At 46.1% G+C, this 18,148-nt stretch overlaps 3 protein-coding genes across 3 annotated transcripts; 2 read left to right on the top strand and 1 right to left on the bottom strand.

The window, feature by feature from the left end:
* The first annotated feature begins 4,906 nt into the window (after nt 1-4,906).
* On the top strand, nt 4,907-6,772 carry LOC119388049 (uncharacterized). Its single transcript, XM_049414365.1, has 2 exons — nt 4,907-5,880; nt 6,575-6,772. The coding sequence occupies exons 1-2, from the start codon at nt 5,407-5,409 to the stop codon at nt 6,686-6,688; spliced, it is 588 nt and encodes a 195-aa protein (XP_049270322.1). The 5' UTR covers nt 4,907-5,406; the 3' UTR covers nt 6,689-6,772.
* On the top strand, nt 6,725-12,746 carry LOC125756199 (uncharacterized). Its single transcript, XM_049414268.1, has 7 exons — nt 6,725-6,754; nt 6,808-6,859; nt 7,026-7,109; nt 8,359-8,595; nt 10,498-10,669; nt 10,733-10,881; nt 12,429-12,746. The coding sequence occupies exons 1-7, from the start codon at nt 6,725-6,727 to the stop codon at nt 12,605-12,607; spliced, it is 903 nt and encodes a 300-aa protein (XP_049270225.1). The 3' UTR covers nt 12,608-12,746.
* A 3,675-nt stretch (nt 12,747-16,421) lies between these two features.
* On the bottom strand, nt 16,422-17,237 carry LOC119388058 (P2X purinoceptor 7-like). The gene is made up of 3 exons (XM_037655671.2): nt 17,062-17,237; nt 16,646-16,852; nt 16,422-16,578 (listed from the first exon to the last, which is right to left on the bottom strand). Exons 1-3 carry the CDS (start codon nt 17,235-17,237, stop codon nt 16,422-16,424), a joined length of 540 nt encoding a protein of 179 aa, XP_037511599.2.
* Nucleotides 17,238-18,148: the final 911 nt, after the last annotated feature.

The raw sequence follows: 18,148 nt of genomic DNA on the forward strand, positions 1-18,148 counted from the left end.
AACCGCCACCGATGACGGCGACTCACCCAAACGCGTTTTCAACCGCCCACATACTCTTTGCGTCACGAGTGTGCGCAGGCGGCTGATCTGATTGGATGTACACACGTTACGTCACAGGCAATTTTTTCGACATAACTGCGAACCATGTTGTTCGTAATCTTTTAAACTCTTTATAATTTGTTTTATATTAAAATATTGTCACAAGTAAAGAGAACATAATCGCAATTTACAAGTAGGCTTTAGGACTTCCGGCGCACAGTGGACGTCATCTGCTTGTGATACCACGTGCTGCATGTTGACGAGCTGCGCGACCACCTAAACGTACAGCATTGTGCATCGCGAGTTTCGTTCTCTGGGTTCGTGGTGTCTGACACGATGAATCGCCCTTGCTACGTTGTGGGCTGCAAGTCCAGCGATTGGCGCCAAGTAAGTCTACGACACCGTGTGCCTTGGACAGCAGCAAGCGCGCCGAGTGGCTGCAGCGCATCGGACTCCCGGTGTCGGATCGACGGCACGACATACGCATTTGCGGTCGCCACTTTAAGGCGGAAGATTATGAGTACAGTTCCGCGCTGGTGCAGCGATTCGGCCTCGGCATCAAGAAACATCGCCTCAGACCCGACGCACTGCCGTCTTTGTTTCTTCCCGCTAGGAAGGTAACTTCACAGTCGATCCAAATTTCGTGTGCTGCGCATAGCGCTCGGTAACCTCGTTTCGCACTTGGGCACTCTCAATATTCAACGTAATGTCATTATTTATTACTATAACGAATTCGTCTCTTCATTGTAACGTGGTTAATTTCGCAATTATTATATATATACACGCCGACTGCCTCTCGCCGGTTTGCGATTTCCAGCGCTGATCATAAAACGACAGGGTGCATGTGAATTCGAAACAAACAATTTGACACCACTGCACAAGTGTCCAAGGTCGTAGGGCCAGCTGGAAATCCCTGGTTTAAGTGTGCGGTATGCATGTTTCCTATATAACGAGCTGAAATAAATCAAATTTTTGTGCACTTATGATTATTTGGCAGTGGAGATAATTTATCATGTGACCTAGTTTGGCCCAATTAAACCATACAGGTGCAACGTATGCATGTGTGTATATAGGCAGCATTGCAAGAGAATGTGTCAGTGCTGTTATGCTTAATGTATCAACAAACAACATTAGCTGTAATACCAGATTGTTTGATAGTTGGTTCGATTCATTGACTGTGCTGGGGGAAAATGAATTTTAAAAGATTATCGCGGCTTAGAGGGTGATTGTAAGCATTTGGCTGTTTATAGCATTTACCGTGGGGAAGTGAACAAGCAGAGATATGTTTACACTGCAGTGGCTCTCAGTTAATTAACCGATTGTTTTGCTGCAAAACTCCATTTGTTTGTCATAGTTGCGGGTGCGTCCCAAGCTGTTGTACACCAAATCACCCGGCTTAGAACATTTTCCATTTCATCAACACCATTGTTCGTGTAAGAACACCAAATCACAGCAAACTGACGAAATGTTGCCTTGACAACAAACAAGATGCACTTAGCAGTTCAACGAAGGAAAAAAAACTGCTCATTAGCACAACTCCACTCAGACTTAACGTACTTGTTCCATCCCAGGAAACAATGAAGACGCCGAAATGTTATACAGCATTCCTTGGTAACATGCTTTATTAGGAGACATAGAACAATTCATGCTAGGAGGAATAAGGAAATTATTCTGCATGCCGTGCCAATATCAATCCAAAGACAATACTCAAAATGATTGTTATCCATTATGTTTGTGGTGAATTAAATCGCTGCTTTTTTTCCAGTTTCACACACTGCCCCAGAAAAGTGTCGCAGAGCATGGCACTGCCTTGGAACCATCTGCCAGCCAGGTTAGTCCTGCTCTGTTTGTGTGGATTGACACTGCAAAGAAGTTAACGAGAGAGTGTAAAAGTATCCTATATCATCTCTACATACTATGGAAGAGAATTCAATAATATCCTTGTTATGCAGCCCCAACAAGCCGACTGTGCAACAAGCCGTGCAACAACTGTGCAACAAGCCGACTCTGGAGAAGGCAGTTCAACTTCCATAGCTCTTACCTCAGAGGTGAGAAAATATTTTGTGCTCTTTGAAACATAACTTGGCACCAGGAAAATTATACACATCAGAAGCATTTTAATATCCCTGGGCATGTAGTGGTTGAAAACAAACACAAGCCACTTTGCATGAGGGGATTTAATACCACATGCTCAGGAAGGTACCATGTGACGTATAAAATATACAGTTTAGAAAAACCTGATGGTGTAACGTGGTATGTGTATTCTTATCACCTCACATCCAGCAAACCACGTGGAAAACTGTGCGCAAGACAGCCACGAGAACAGTGGCAACTCAGACGACACTGGAATGCCATTCCGTTGGTAAGTTGACCAAACGATTGAAAACAAAGCACATCTGAAGCACGAAATGTACAGACGTAGTTCAGAGAGAGGATTCACTCGTAGGCTGTAAAAAATGTAATAAAGAAAACTTGCCGAAAATAATGCAAGTTATTGATGAACAATTGGGCACGACAGCAACCTAAGGAGTTTTGCTCATTTGTGTGTATCATAACCCGCCAGCTACGCAGGTGCACATGAGCCTGAAGACGCTGGTTTCTGCGAAGACACAGACAGAGTGCTGTGCTGGATCGCATGAAGCACCAGTAGCAGCTGCAGTCAATGTTGCTCCAGTGCCACTGCTCCCTGCAGATTTCAGGCCTCTTCGTGGCTCAACACCTGTCCCATTGGATGAATCATCCTCTGCTGATGAAGAGATGCCTGCGGCTGAAGTTGACGCCACCTATTTACCATCATTCAGCGAGAGTTTCTGCAGGTATTACATGAATTAGTCTATGGTGGACTAACAACAAAATCAAACTCATGGAGATTCACAAACTACTCGGAGACACTTAAACCATCACTTGAGACGGTTATTGTGTGGCATTGTGTCCACACTTTTTATGTTTGTAACGAAGAAAATTGAGCCCATTAGTTTCGTTTATTGAATCCATAGCGCTGATAAGACAGGGACCACAGAAAGAGGATGGGACGTACATCCCTGATTGGATTACACACGTTATGGCTTCAATGAGCGCTATGGCTTCAATGAACGTAACAAACCAACTAGCCCAAAAGTCTGTCCTCTTAGATCCCATTAGTTTGCCTAAACATTTTACCTCAGAGTAGTTAATGACAGTCGTATCTTTTCCAGAGCATGTATGCGCCATTCTTCAGTGTATGCTCATTTTTCCTACCCGAGTGTTCCCAAAGAACACAAATGTGAGGAGGCAGTTCTGTGCCTGTGGGAAGCTGGCTGAGACACTTTCGTGCATTGCATGCAGAGCTGCAAATTTTATGATGAAGCACGTGAGAGCTGGTATAAGCAGCATTAACAGAACCTTTCATTGAACTTAGCTAGAGGAAAGGAGTTTCATGACAGCAGCAATGATTGCTCTTGGTGCTCATTTGCAATAATGATGCATTATAACACAGCAGTGCTCTTAGATGTTGCCACAATGTTTAGCAAGATAAAGAGGAGCATAGGAAGCCGCGGTACCCTACAATGAGCATGCTTAGGCCCAGCAGCTAGACTAGCAGAGCAATTATGCTAAAGGCTGTGCCCGACTAGAATTGATCCTGCAGGGAGGCTTCACAGAAAAAATTATGACCTATTTCACAAGAAACACAGAGAGGTTCATGATGAGCACTTTCCTTTATTACAAACACATATTGCACAGGTTTTCAGATGTGGACCAAATAACAAGGGACACACTGACCCATTAGTGCAACTGCATTCTGCACAGCATCCCCAATGGGCTGCCAGCTACCAAAGCAGTTGCATAGTGGACACAAACAGTAAAATGATTTCATGTGCCACTATTAAAAGGACACTAAACAGAAACAATGAATTGGTTTAGACTGATAAAGTGTGCTCGGAGAACTCTTGTGTACTTCACCACCATAGGTTTATTATTAGAGAAGAAAACCAAGTTCAAAGTTTCATTTCTAAATTTCGCACCGAACTTTGCAATTCGTGACGTAAAAGATATCAAAAAGCATTTAACGTAATTTGGCGCCACTGGCTGGACAACATTTTCACAAACTCGTTATGTCAAGTCCCTGGCCCCCTCAGAGGACAATGTACTTCGATTTAACCGATTAGGAACTACCTAGGCCCAAGCAGGCGCCGTCAGAAATATGTGACGTCACGACAAATGGTGCGGGAATTCCAAGGTGGCATCGCCACCTGTATTTTCTTTTTGCACGTTTTCTCACTTATTAAGCGTCTTCTCGCAGCAAGCGTGGTGTTTTTTGTATCGTGGAAGACTACTTTACTAATGCAAGAAAAATTGTTTTGCCCTTTAGTGTCCCTTTAAGCATTATTACTTTGTTAATACATAACGTTCTGTATAAAGCATTACTTATTATTTTATATAAGACATTGCCAATCAATTCCATTCTAAGCTCATGGAGTGAGAGTTTTATGATAGCCTACTTCTGCAGTATTTCCTGCCATTATAGGATGGAGTACGTTGATTACTTTTTTAAGCTGATTGTGGAGGGGACACACTTGAAGGTTCCCTGCAATGGTTTACTGAAACTGCATTAGCATATGTGCTAAATTAACGTAACATAATGTAAAACATAATGTAATAAATTAAGGTATGCACCTTTCGTCAAGGTTGCTAAAAACCACGTGATTTGAGCACTGCTTTTCCTCCCAAACTCATCTAGCACGCAACTGTCGCTAGCGCATGATTTAGCTGTAGCATATTGTAAACATTATAGTTGAGCCCTATGCTGCAAAAATACTGCCTATATTGGCCACTCAAATTTTGCCAGTGCACTGATAATCAGCGAACACCAAGAAGTATTAGGACAAATTTAAAGGAGTCCTGACACAAACACTTTGGCCTCGCGTTTTATTGTTGAAATGCGTTGCTGGGGGCCAGTTAGTCGTAACACGGCACATCGTTTGCTGCAGCGTGCAACAGATGATTAATTACAAGTAGGGGGGTCACTTCGTGTCACCTCCGAGGGTGTCACTGCCGCAAAAGCGGCGTGTAGCACTGGATCACGCACAGGAACTTCAAAGTTCACATAAAATACTTTCCAAGCTATATTCGCTGTTGATATTTTGCGGATGACATATGCATGCTCACGGCAATCAATCCCGCGGGCTGTCTCAGCCGCGAAATTTTGTGTCAGTACCCCTTTAAGGTATTCGAGATCCATAAGCAATGCTCCCTCAATTTTTCGTTCACCCACATGTTTAGCAGCACAACACTTGCTACAGGCAACAACATAATCGTCCATCAGTAAAAACCAAACCAAACCTAATCTAACCTAACCTAACCTAGTCAAGCCATGTGACTTGCATCATCATGCATTATGCAATACCAAGTAGCCAGATTAACACACAAGCACTAACATGTTTTGTGGCATCATTCAAATGCAGTACCCATCAAGACGAGAGCACTGGAGTTGCAACAGGGGTGGAGGAGTCTCTTCATGCCGAACGAAAGTTCATTGTGTTTGAGAGCTCCCTCCGAGACCTGCTTGCCAAATGCTCAGTCTGTGGCCAAGCAGTAGGCGACTTGAAGTTCAGCGTTGTGGGAACACTGGTCACTGCAGAGGGAGTGTGCGAGCAACAGCACCAGCTTCGCTGGAAAAGCCAGCCACTTGTCAAAGGTAGCGGAGCTGGGGCAGGCAACCTTCTCCTGGCTGCTGGCATGCTCTACTCGGGCTGTGTGGTGGCTTCAACGATTCGGTGCCTGAATTCCGTTGGCATACAAACCATCACGGAGCGCACCTTCTACAACTATCAGAGGGCCTACTTGCTCCCTGCAGTAAAACAGGTTCACTTATTCATCACCATTTGAATATAACCAGAGCAACTTTTATTTGTATAATAGGCAGTATAAACGCAAACGCTTATACTGCTGTTGCATTACTAGCAAATCTGATATTTCAGAACATAATTTTGCAGTAGATTTACACATTGTAGAGCATAGCGTTTGGTTCCTTCTGTATAACTTATTCAGTGTTAGCTAAATTCAAAACACAAAAATAATTTGTATCAAAACTTGTACAAAACTAGCCTACTGACTTTATGGTCACAATGCGAAAGAGAAGCTTAATATTTTTGCTCGCCAAAATTAAAATTTAGAAACCAGTCATCTGGAAACCATCCTAATTATAAAAACAGTTCTACCATACTGCCTTTTTTTGCCTTACTGTTTAGTGCAAATACACATGACTGAATTGAGCTTGAGTTGTTGAATTGCTATGGTGGGAAAATGTAGCAGTGGCAGAATACTTGGGGACACATAGGCATAAAACACACGGACGGGGACAGATCAAGACGGGGCACTTATCTGTCGCCGTCTGTGTCCTTGTGCTTTGTTCCTTTAGTTATACACTACCAACTAGCCCATCACTCAGTCCTTTTTCAAAGAAACTATGCATTATGCAACCTGTCTTTCCAGCTGTTCCTCAAGAAACAATCAGCGATGGTGGATTCACTTGCTGACATGCGAGTTGACCTGGCAGGTGATGGGCGATGTGACTCGCCAGGCTACAGCGCCAAATACCTCGCATACAGTGTGCTTGCCGTGCAGAATGGCTGCATTCTACACACTGAGCAGGTGCAAGTCGGAGAGGTAAACTTGCAGTGCTATTAGTATAACGTTCCAAGTACTAATGAAACCAATTTCTACGCTTTCGTTCACAGTCACCCGAAGTCCCCAACAGCGTCTCAATGGAGAAACAAGGGACTTGCGAAGTGCCTGACTGCTGTGGAGGAACTAGGCATCCACATAGGCTCGCTGACAACAGGTATGTTTATGCAAAAGTTGCAAGCAAATTTAAGACACGTTAAGTAAAAAAAATATATCTGAGAAATTATTCTTAGAAGGCGCATGTTTCCAGAAGGAATGTTGGAGCACTGTGTGTGCCTTGATAGCAGGTGCAAGGGACTTACTAAGCATCAATGTTTTCCCAGATCGACATCCTGGTGTCAAGCAGTACTGCCGCAAACACAAGCCAAACATACCACACTGGTATGATGTTTGGCATGTTGGTAAAGGTAAGCATGTATACCAGACTTTGCTTCTAGGTAGACAGTTCAGCTGTGCCGCAAGGAAAGAAATGTCTGTGCACGTAACATAGACCCTTTCAAGCTATCCTAGAATGTCTACTGCAAGTACAGTTATGAATTGCCCATTACTCCATAAATTTTTTCTTTTAATAATGCGCAAAGTACCCAGTATGCATCTTTAAGGCAGCATGCGCACCTGTGTATCTGGCCACTTTGTTGGATTGCTGATGATCAATTATGCCTGAGCGCCTTCTCATAGATAGAACATTAAACCACCCACTCATTGCACAACTCGTAAGTTTTGACGCATGGTGAAATTCTGCGCTTCTGTCACGCAATATTACATGTGTTAACGACACTCCTTGCACTGCTTAACATTCATATATTGTGTTTTTCCTAAGCAATTTTGAGCACAAGAGTGGCTTTGTAGTAGAACACCAGCTTGCCATGCAGGGGTTCGATACCCAGCCAAAGCAAAGAATTTTTTATGATTTATCTACTATCGCGAGCAATATGAGCTCGAACATGTGAGTGCGTGGAAAATAACCTCAAAACCGAGATAGGGTGATACATGGATGGTGCTGCCGAAACTGGAGGGGAGAGGAGGGGTGCTGTTCCGCTGACTGTTGCTACTCCTGCCTCGCTAGCGTTGCTGCGAGATGTCGGCTGATTGCGTGCCAATGACCGCTAGCAATGATAACAAAATAAATAAATGAGGCGCAGCAAAATGCTCAGCCGACACCACCGATGCCGAGATACCGATGCGCAAGCATGGCCTGCGCATCATGGCAGGCTACATCACAGCCAATATCTCAGCAGCTACATAGCCTGATGTGGATGTGCGCGTTGATGGGAATTCATATCACCGCTAGCGGCCACTGACACTCTCTAAGCTGCTGTTTCACATCAACAATATCGAAGCGGGAGGGTCAACAGCTAGCGGAAGCGCGGCGCCCTTTCCACTTTGTTTCTGACAGCCGCCGCTGCGAATCGGCTGACGTAAGGTTCGAGGCTGTTCGCCACGCGCTCGCGTGTTCGAGCTCATATTGCTGACGATAGTACATCTGTTTCGTTTTTGTAGTCCTGGCCAATGCTAACTTTTCGATCAAAACAAATGAGGCTGACACCGGAATTTCTGTGACAGAAGCTCTGTAAAGCTTTCGCGTTAAATACAAGTTGCTCTAGTGTGGTTCTTAATAAATGTCCTCTAATAATAAGTTTCTACATTATACTCTAGGCCTCAAAAAAAAGCTCCTGGCTGCCAGTCGCAGACATCGAGTTCTGTCTCCTTGGATCCAAAGCATCATCAACCATCTTTACTGGGTTGCTGCAATGGGCCAAGGAGATGGAGACCTTGTTGTCAGCATGTGGAGGAGCCTGCTGAACCATGTTTGCGACAAACATGATGGCCACGATGGTCCCTACGAGAAATGCCTGCATGACCAGCTTGAGGACAGGGAATGGTTGAGCCCAAGTGAGCACTGCTAATTTTTCTTTGTGCCCAACACAGTTATTCGTAATGTTTGAACACTGAAATTTTAGACACAAAGGAGAATGTCGCAACTTAGTGTCAAAGCGCTCACTCGTCCAGAGTGGCAGGAGGGTTGATGCCTAGTGCCTAGCTTGCACCAATAACTGGCATGAACGAGACTAGGGCCTTATGCAAACGAACAACAATTTACTGCATCATCGAAACAAGGCTAATAATATTTTTAATTATATTAAAGTTGAAATTAAAGACAAGGTATAACGAGTAAGAATGTCAGAATCATTACAAACAGGTACAACTATGCACCACTATTCAGACATGCCGCTGCAGCAGTAGTTGCAACCTATCCATATTAGTGTTACCTAAACGTTCATACAGCACAAGTGAAAAAGATAGTTGAAGTCTGCAGCGACATAAATGGGGTGCAGTGACAGTCACCTACATCAGTGCCACAAGTAAAGTGACCCTCTAAGCTCCACAGGTGTCAGCGGTGGGATTTCACAGCGACTGGTGGCCTGCAGTGCTGGTTGTAACGTTAGCAGCATTGTTTGCCTAGAAGCTGCTCAGCATCTGCCTCTTGCCCTTGAATCGGGTTAATGAAGTGTGGGAACAACTTGGTGGGAACAATTTCCTACAGTTCAAATTCTTCTAGCAAACACCTTTTTGGGTAAGCAGACAAAACAAAAGTTAGAGATAAGCAAGCCAAGCCATGTTAGTACTTCAAATGATGAGATTCCGAATCTTTCATACAGACACTTTTAAAGGGACCGACAACTGCCCAGAATATGAAATGAGTTGACTCCACTGATGTAAAGACTGTCCGTTGCACTGACTCAAACCAACCCTGTTTTTTTCGTGAGAGATGGATTTATATTTGTATTTCTTAATTGAAAGTCTCGAAAAATGACCTGTGGTGCCTCTGGCGGCAAAAACATGAATGATCCGATGAAGACGGCCACGTGACCGTTGATTGCTGTACGCGGTTGACGATTTTTTTGTTAGTATTGAAATATTGTTCGTTTCTTTATATTAAAAGGTTTTACTCCATAATAATGTACATATAGGCCTGCGTTAGTAGTATGTATTAAAGTGGCGCTGCCTTCGCGTGACGTAATGATCCCATGCTTGTCAGCGCGTCTTGAGCAACTTCTCAGCGTGCTCATGCAACCGTACACGCTGTTTCCAGGTCGCTAAGATTTTGGAGCGACAGTTTTGCTACCTACACTTCGTCTCAGAAATGACGCGTGCTGCTACTCGGTGCGGCCGCGCATATGCACAGTTACGTTTTCGATTTCTTGGCTTGGCTCGTGTATCGTGAGAGTAACGACTCCGGGACAAGCCATCCATGACACAGGCGCAGGCAACCTTGGGCGCAGGCGCACACAACTCTGTACAAATACCGGGAAGGTGTATAAAGCCACACATCTCATTGCAACAGCTTGCTATTTTCAAAAATGGTTGGAAAGCTCAAAATAAAGGTGGTTAAGCATAGTTACAGTAACTCCTGTGAAAGGAGAGCAACGACAGCTTTCACAAGGGCTAGCGGCATCGCTATCAATGCTCAGCGTTGCTGGAGCAAGCCTCCATGCGTGTTCGGAGCCTTTCAGATCGAAAAACAGTGCTTATAAAATAACTACATGCTTTTCGGATAAACCACTGCAGCTACAAACGCTACGAAGGGTGAGCTTCCTGTCGCGCCGTAAAAAACTGGGTCGAAGAAAATCAGTTGTCGGTCCCTTTAAGAAGTCATGCACATTGTGGTTAGATAGAGACTCACGTTTTCACTTGATGCCAGGCATAGAAAACCATTTTCATAGATTACCTCTAAGACGTTAACTGGCTTTTGTGCCAGTGAAAAAAATCTAAAGCTTCACATATCTGTTTCAGCATCACCTGCATTTCTCCAACTAAAGACCATCGTGGACAATCCTCTACTTTTGAGAGACATTCGCCGGCTCTCTCCCGAGGTGCAAACGTTCTCATTGGAGTCGTTCCACAGTGTGCTGAACTGCTTCGCGCCGAAAGCTAATGCTTTCTCAGAGGACGGCATGCAAGCAAGGTACTCATTTTATTACTTGAAAATAAGACAAAAAAACTAACACTGAAACTGCTTTTTCCTTAGGACATGGCTCGCTGTACTTCACTTCAATGAGAATGCCAAACGGCAACAGGCGCATACTCGGGAGGGAGAGGAGCAATGGAAGCTGAAATCCTCCAAGGCGAGGCGAGGCCACTTTACTGTTGCTGCAGTCAAAGAGAAGCCTAGCTATGGTATGTAATATACTTCAGGACTAAATTACAAAGACAACAGGATGTGTGCAAGGACGGCATAGGGAAAGTCATTCACAATTCTACTCGTGTATAAATTTAAGCTAGAAAAAAGGTGAAAGGGATTAAAAAAAAGACTTGCCACCTCTAGGAGAGGCACACAATGCATCCAGATAAATTGCGAAACCAGTCACAATACTGTGGTAAATGTCCTGCCATCTACATTCCTGGATATCTTTGCATGTACGCAATAATTAAACCTGGGATTGTTACCCAATGGCACTCATGATCACGACATCAGCACAGTATTAGGATCAACCTCGTCTACTGCCATCACTTGTTGGTGCTGCTAACCACCTGTTGGATATATATGACGTATCAGGTCGTTGCACCAGTTTACCTCCTCATTTCGAGCAGATTGCACCATGTCAGGAACTGTAAAAAACTCATTAATATGGAAGCAACTGCACACTGATAACTCTTGTAGATAATGAATCACATGCACTTAAAACAGTTGTGCTAGTTTTGGAATTAGTATGCCATTACTTTTCTGTCTTGGTAATGCACACTGTTTTCAGCCACATTTATCAGCAAAGAATGACGTGTCGTCATTCTTAATTGATGAAGAGTTAAAGCACATGACACAGCTCTGGGGAATTAAAATTGTAAAAGCAGAGCCATGCCTTTGCCTTATTAAGAGCGGTGGGCTGTCTGGATTGACACTTCACCAGCTCCTTTGACGAAAGTTTTATCATTCAAATGTGCAGTTTACTTCGGTATGGCTCATTGCTTATGAATTGCCGTTATTTGAACGTGGTACGTTCCAGCAGTCCAAAACGTACATAATGAAGCTGCCCACAGTTTGTGGTTTGGGGACAGGAAAATGAGAGAACCCTTGTCGTACACCCCAAGAGGTGTCTTTACCGAATAGTAAATTAGGATGCCTGCAGCTATGGCCCAAGCAACCACACACCTATGCAAGTTTCCTGACTGTAACATTGCGCAAAGTATTGGCTCACTAAAGAACCGACACTGCTATAGCTCAGCAGTGACGGCCACTTCACCTTCTCATTGGCAGTAATGGAAGCACCTTCTCCAACGTGCAGCGTACTGATAGCACTGCTTCATAATAAGGCACTGCAGAAGTGTAACCACAGGTTTTGTTTTAATCTTATAAGGGTGTAGGGGTACGATGCACCGATGGCACAGAGGCAGAGCATCAGCCTCGCATGCAAAAGGCCCATGGTTCGGATCACAGTGCTGCACAATTCCCCACCCGAATTCTAGACAAGCGTGCAATAAATATACGCTACAAGCAGAGCCTATAGAGATATATAATATTGTAATCATGCCACAGCGTGCATGCTTTTCATTTTTGCCGCCATTACTAGTAGCACTTGATTCATTTTTGATTGTGAGCCCCCACCCCCCAATTCGGATTCAAACCTATGATAAAGTAGGATGACCTACTATCATGTAAATACGGTAATAACTCTTGTTCTGTAATGTGTCCTGGCCCGATAGTGATATCGTTTCTCTTCACCATGCAGGATACGTCGAAGAGCTGCTGAAGAACGCTGTGGACCTCTGTGAGCACTCGTCGTACAAGGAGAGTTTCAACAACGCGGCAGTTCAGCCGTGCCATATGTCCCTCGCATATGAACGGCCATCAAAGGAGGAGCTCATTGCTCAGAGGCGCACACGCTTTCCTACACAATCACCCTCATGAAAGAACTGCATCAGTACATTGTATGATGATGGTTGGCTTCAACATCCCAAAGCCACGATTTGATCGTGAGGAGCGCCGTGCTGTAGGGTGCCGGAAATTTTGACCCCCTGGTGTTCTTTGACATGCACCTAGTCCTAATTCAAGTACACGGGCATCAACCATTTTTGCCTCCATCGAAAATGTGGCCGCCACGGCCAGGATTTGATCCAGCGATCTTTGGGTCAGCAGTCAAGCACCGTAACCACTAGATCATCGTGATGGGTAGTGACATGTATTTAGGGTAGCATCAAAAGCTTGCTGCCAAATCTGTTTTCACATGTGTGCTACGCCTAGCCGTCCACGGAGACCCACTGTCTGAATCGAGCGAGAGAGGCACATTTGATGGGGGAAAGATCGAATGCTCGGCTGACCAGAAAGTGTGCAACCACAGAAACGGTGCAGCTGAAGTCTTATGACACTTGGGCAGTGCAGCAACCATTCCTGGCTGGTGGGAACGATGCAAGTGCGACTGCTTTGTGGAATCTGCCACTAAAACGTTTTTCACGTGTGTCTTCTACGGCTAGCCGTCCACTGAGAGCCACCGTGTGAATCGAGCGAGAGGGGCACGTTCGATGGGGGAAAGACCGAATGCTCGGCTGACCAGAAAGTGTGCAACCACAGAAACGGTGCAGCTGAAGTCTTATGACACTTGGGCAGTGCAGCAACCATTCCTGGCTGGTGGGAACGATGCAAGTGCGACTGCTTTGTGGAATCTGCCACTAAAACGTTTTTCACGTGTGTCTTCTACGGCTAGCCGTCCACTGAGAGCCACCGTGTGAATCGAGCGAGAGGGGCACGTTCGATGGGGGAAAGACCGAATGCTCGGCTGACCAGAAAGTGTGCAACCACAGAAACGGTGCAGCTGAAGTCTTATGACACTTGGGCAGTGCAGCAACCATTCCTGGCTGGTGGGAATGATGCAAGTGCGACTGCTTTGTGGAATCTGCCACTAAAACGTTTTTCACGTGTGTCTTCTACGGCTAGCCGTCCACTGAGAGCCACCGTGTGAATCGAGCGAGAGGGGCACGTTCGATGGGGGAAAGACCGAATGCTCGGCTGACCAGAAAGTGTGAAACCACAGAAACGGTGCAGCTGAAGTCTTATGACACTTGGGCAGTGCAGCAACCATTCCTGGCTGGTGGGAACGATGCAAGTGCGACTGCTTTGTGGAATCTGCCACTAAAACGTTTTTCACGTGTGTCTTCTACGGCTAGCCGTCCACTGAGAGCCACCGTGTGAATCGAGCGAGAGGGGCACGTTCGATGGGGGAAAGACCGAATGCTCGGCTGACCAGAAAGTGTGCAACCACAGAAACGGTGCAGCTGAAGTCTTATGACACTTGGGCAGTGCAGCAACCATTCCTGGCTGGTGGGAACGATGCAAGTGCGACTGCTTTGTGGAATCTGCCACTAAAACGTTTTTCACGTGTGTCTTCTACGGCTAGCCGTCCACTGAGAGCCACCGTGTGAATCGAGCGAGAGGGGCACGTTCGATGGGGGAAAGACCGAATGCTCGGCTGACCAGAAAGTGTGCAACCACAGAAACGGTGCAGCTGAAGTCTTATGACACTTGGGCAGTGCAGCAACCATTCCTGGCTGGTGGGAACGATGCAAGTGCGACTGCTTTGTGGAATCTGCCATTAAAACGTTTTTCACGTGTGTCTTCTACGGCTAGCCGTCCACTGAGAGCCACCGTGTGAATCGAGCGAGAGGGGCACGTTCGATGGGGGAAAGGCCGAATGCTCGGCTGACCAGAAAGTGTGCAACCACAGAAACGGTGCAGCTGAAGTCTTATGACACTTGGGCAGTGCAGCAACCATTCCTGGCTGGTGGGAACGATGCAAGTGCGACTGCTTTGTGGAATCTGCCACTAAAACGTTTTTCACGTGTGTCTTCTACGGCTAGCCGTCCACTGAGAGCCACCGTGTGAATCGAGCGAGAGGGGCACGTTCGATGGGGGAAAGACCGAATGCTCGGCTGACCAGAAAGTGTGCAACCACAGAAACGGTGCAGCTGAAGTCTTATGACACTTGGGCAGTGCAGCAACCATTCCTGGCTGGTGGGAACGATGCAAGTGCGACTGCTTTGTGGAATCTGCCACTAAAACGTTTTTCACGTGTGTCTTCTACGGCTAGCCGTCCACTGAGAGCCACCGTGTGAATCGAGCGAGAGGGGCACGTTCGATGGGGGAAAGGCCGAATGCTCGGCTGACCAGAAAGTGTGCAACCACAGAAACGGTGCAGCTGAAGTCTTATGACACTTGGGCAGTGCAGCAACCATTCCTGGCTGGTGGGAACGATGCAAGTGCGACTGCTTTGTGGAATCTGCCACTAAAACGTTTTTCACGTGTGTCTTCTACGGCTAGCCGTCCACTGAGAGCCACCGTGTGAATCGAGCGAGAGGGGCACGTTCGATGGGGGAAAGACCGAATGCTCGGCTGACCAGAAAGTGTGCAACCACAGAAACGGTGCAGCGGAAGTCTTATGACACTTGGGCAGTGCAGCAACCATTCCTGGCTGGTGGGAACGATGCAAGTGCGACTGCTTTGTGGAATCTGCCACTAAAACGTTTTTCACGTGTGTCTTCTACGGCTAGCCGTCCACTGAGAGCCACCGTGTGAATCGAGCGAGAGGGGCACGTTCGATGGGGGAAAGACCGAATGCTCGGCTGACCAGAAAGTGTGCAACCACAGAAACGGTGCAGCTGAAGTCTTATGACACTTGGGCAGTGCAGCAACCATTCCTGGCTGGTGGGAACGATGCAAGTGCGACTGCTTTGTGGAATCTGCCACTAAAACGTTTTTCACGTGTGTCTTCTACGGCTAGCCGTCCACTGAGAGCCACCGTGTGAATCGAGCGAGAGGGGCACGTTCGATGGGGGAAAGACCGAATGCTCGGCTGACCAGAAAGTGTGCAACCACAGAAACGGTGCAGCGGAAGTCTTATGACACTTGGGCAACACAGCTACCATTCCTGGCTGGTGGGCAACGATGCAACCGCGACTGCTTTGTGAAATCTGTCACTAAAACGTTTTTCACGTGCGTCTTCTACGGCTAGCCGTCCACTGAGTGCCACTGTGTGAATCGAGCGAGAGAGGCAGATTTGTGGAAAGTGCTGTCAAATCCATTTTCACGTGCATGTTTGCTACAGCTGGCAGTACACAGAGAGCCGCATGAACTTAAGACACAAATTGCTTAGAAGTAACAGAACAGAAGCTCAAGGCAAACTTCCGGTCTGTTACTTCTTGTTAGTGACTACAAAGAAAAAGCGAGCCCTTACAATTCCCCTTTTTCATTCATCTCCTTGAGGCAGGATCACAAATCTGAGAGAACGACTAGATTGAAGTACTTGTGAAATGTCCCTCATGTTGGGGCAAGTGCCTCTGGGAGGCACACACCCGAACATATATATAAAGAAATGGTGAATCATGCTTACTTGTCTGCTTTGTATGACGCTTCTGTTTGGCAATTGCCCATGGTGTGTGCACTTCTATACTGTTTACTCTAATGAAAATGGTCTGTGATTGTGATCAGTAGAGAAAGATCTGAAGGTTAAACCCTAAGAATTATTAACGTAATAGTTAACTGAAGATCATGCACGAAGCACAGTTATTTTGGAGCACAAGATGATTAAGTAACAAGTCTGCTGGCAAAAACGGAAACCTGTGCAGACAGCTCAACCTAAGAGAGAAGGAACGTGGAAATAATTTATGCGTCGTTTATTCTGCAAGTAGCATTCAATTAAATTTCAAGTAATGTAAAAAAAACTGTCACGTGCCTACAGAGGTGGATATCGGAAGCCCACGTATTCGGCTGATGGAAACTGCTTCCGGATGGCCGTAACCACGCACGCAGGCAGCACAACTCTGTTGCGTCTCCCCAGCCTCTTCCAAATCCACCGAGTGAAGAATCTGTACGCCAGAAAGCGATATTTCCTGGAAGAAGGCGTAAGATTGAGCTGCTGTAACTGCAACTTCAACATGTTTTTTACGTCAGTATTACCTGTGCACTTCTCCTTCAACCCCGACGCCGTTTTCCTGCAGCTCCCAATACAGAGCGCGCAGCACCGCGGAGCTCAGGCACACGCTTCGGAACTCCTCGTGCGTAGTGATGCAGCCGTCCGGGCTTTCGCGCACAACTTCCTGTATGTCGCGGCAGCACACTTGTTCAAGGGCCGTTGGCATTGGCCCGCAAAACCCGCAGTCACACCTGCATCGCCGAAAATCGGCGTAAGCGACCGTGATCGTGAACGCCGCACATACACCGCGAAATGAAAGACAACGTCATGACGAAATCGTTTGTAGCGCCTGCAGTTATGAAGCACAACGAAGTTACACACACGGCACAGCAAGCGCGGCAGCTCTGCGAGGATGAGCAAGTATCAAATAGAAAGGGTTGCTTCGCTCATTTACACTTACCGGTGATCGTTGCCATCGTCATGGAAATCCGGCGAGTCTGGTGGTGGCGGATCAGGCGGATCACTGCTGCCACCCTCAGCACGAAGCGCCGGATCGCGAAATGGCGTGTCACTATATGGGTCGAAACCCATTTCTCTGCTCATTCGGCGCAACCGCTCCTCGAGGCCGGGGTCCATTCTGAGCAACTGTCTGAACTCCCGTGAAACAAAACACACGCTGCTCTGATGGCGCTCGGCAGGAAACGGACGAACAGCAGAGCCAGCGGTACTGCGCTGGCTTCGACCGGAAGTAGACGACGCGACGGCACGTAAGCGTTCTCGCACGTCACATCGTGACGCAGAGCCTCTTGAAGGCGGAGCTTAGCCCCGAGCGCTCGAAGGAAGAGTTGAGGGCGAAAGGCGGAGTGGAGGAGGAGGGAAGATATTTATTATACGTAGCTCCCTTAATAAAGGGTGTTTCGACTGAATTATGGTGCCAATGATTTGCTCTAGTAATGACCTTAGCAAAAACGAAATGTCAAAAAACCGTTTCAGGGTCCCTTTAACTGTTTGTGAAACCACTGGGGGCCATCCGGTTCATGTTAATGAGTGGTCATCAGCATAAAAATTAAACTACTTAGTTCAGTTGCTCAGTTTTTATATCTATTATCCTGCCATTAAGTGCAAGGATAAGTGTTCTATTTTGGACCATGATAGCCACATTATGACCAGAGTGGAATGTAGAAGCACTCATGTGAAGTGGGTACACATTATAGAATCCCTGGTGATTGGCAATTACCTTGAGCACATCTGTCATGGTGTCTCTTGGTGTATGTGCTACTTTAGTAAATGAAAACATATAACTTAATTTTAATTGGGTCTGTATGAAATTGTCACATTTTTTAAACAAATTATAAATCACTTGGCACTGTATATCAGTGGGAATGTTCTTTCTTTTATGAGTGCCCAATTTGAAGTGTCATGCTTTCATCACCATTAATACTCTTTATAGTACTTACTTCATAAAAAACATTAAGTTGAGAGTATCTGTACAACTACTCCTTAGCGAAAGTGAAATGCGCACTAGTTACCCCCTTTATGACTCCTAT

Source organism: Rhipicephalus sanguineus, chromosome 3 (assembly GCF_013339695.2).
Source record: "Rhipicephalus sanguineus isolate Rsan-2018 chromosome 3, BIME_Rsan_1.4, whole genome shotgun sequence".
Lineage (NCBI taxonomy): Eukaryota > Metazoa > Arthropoda > Arachnida > Ixodida > Ixodidae > Rhipicephalus > Rhipicephalus sanguineus.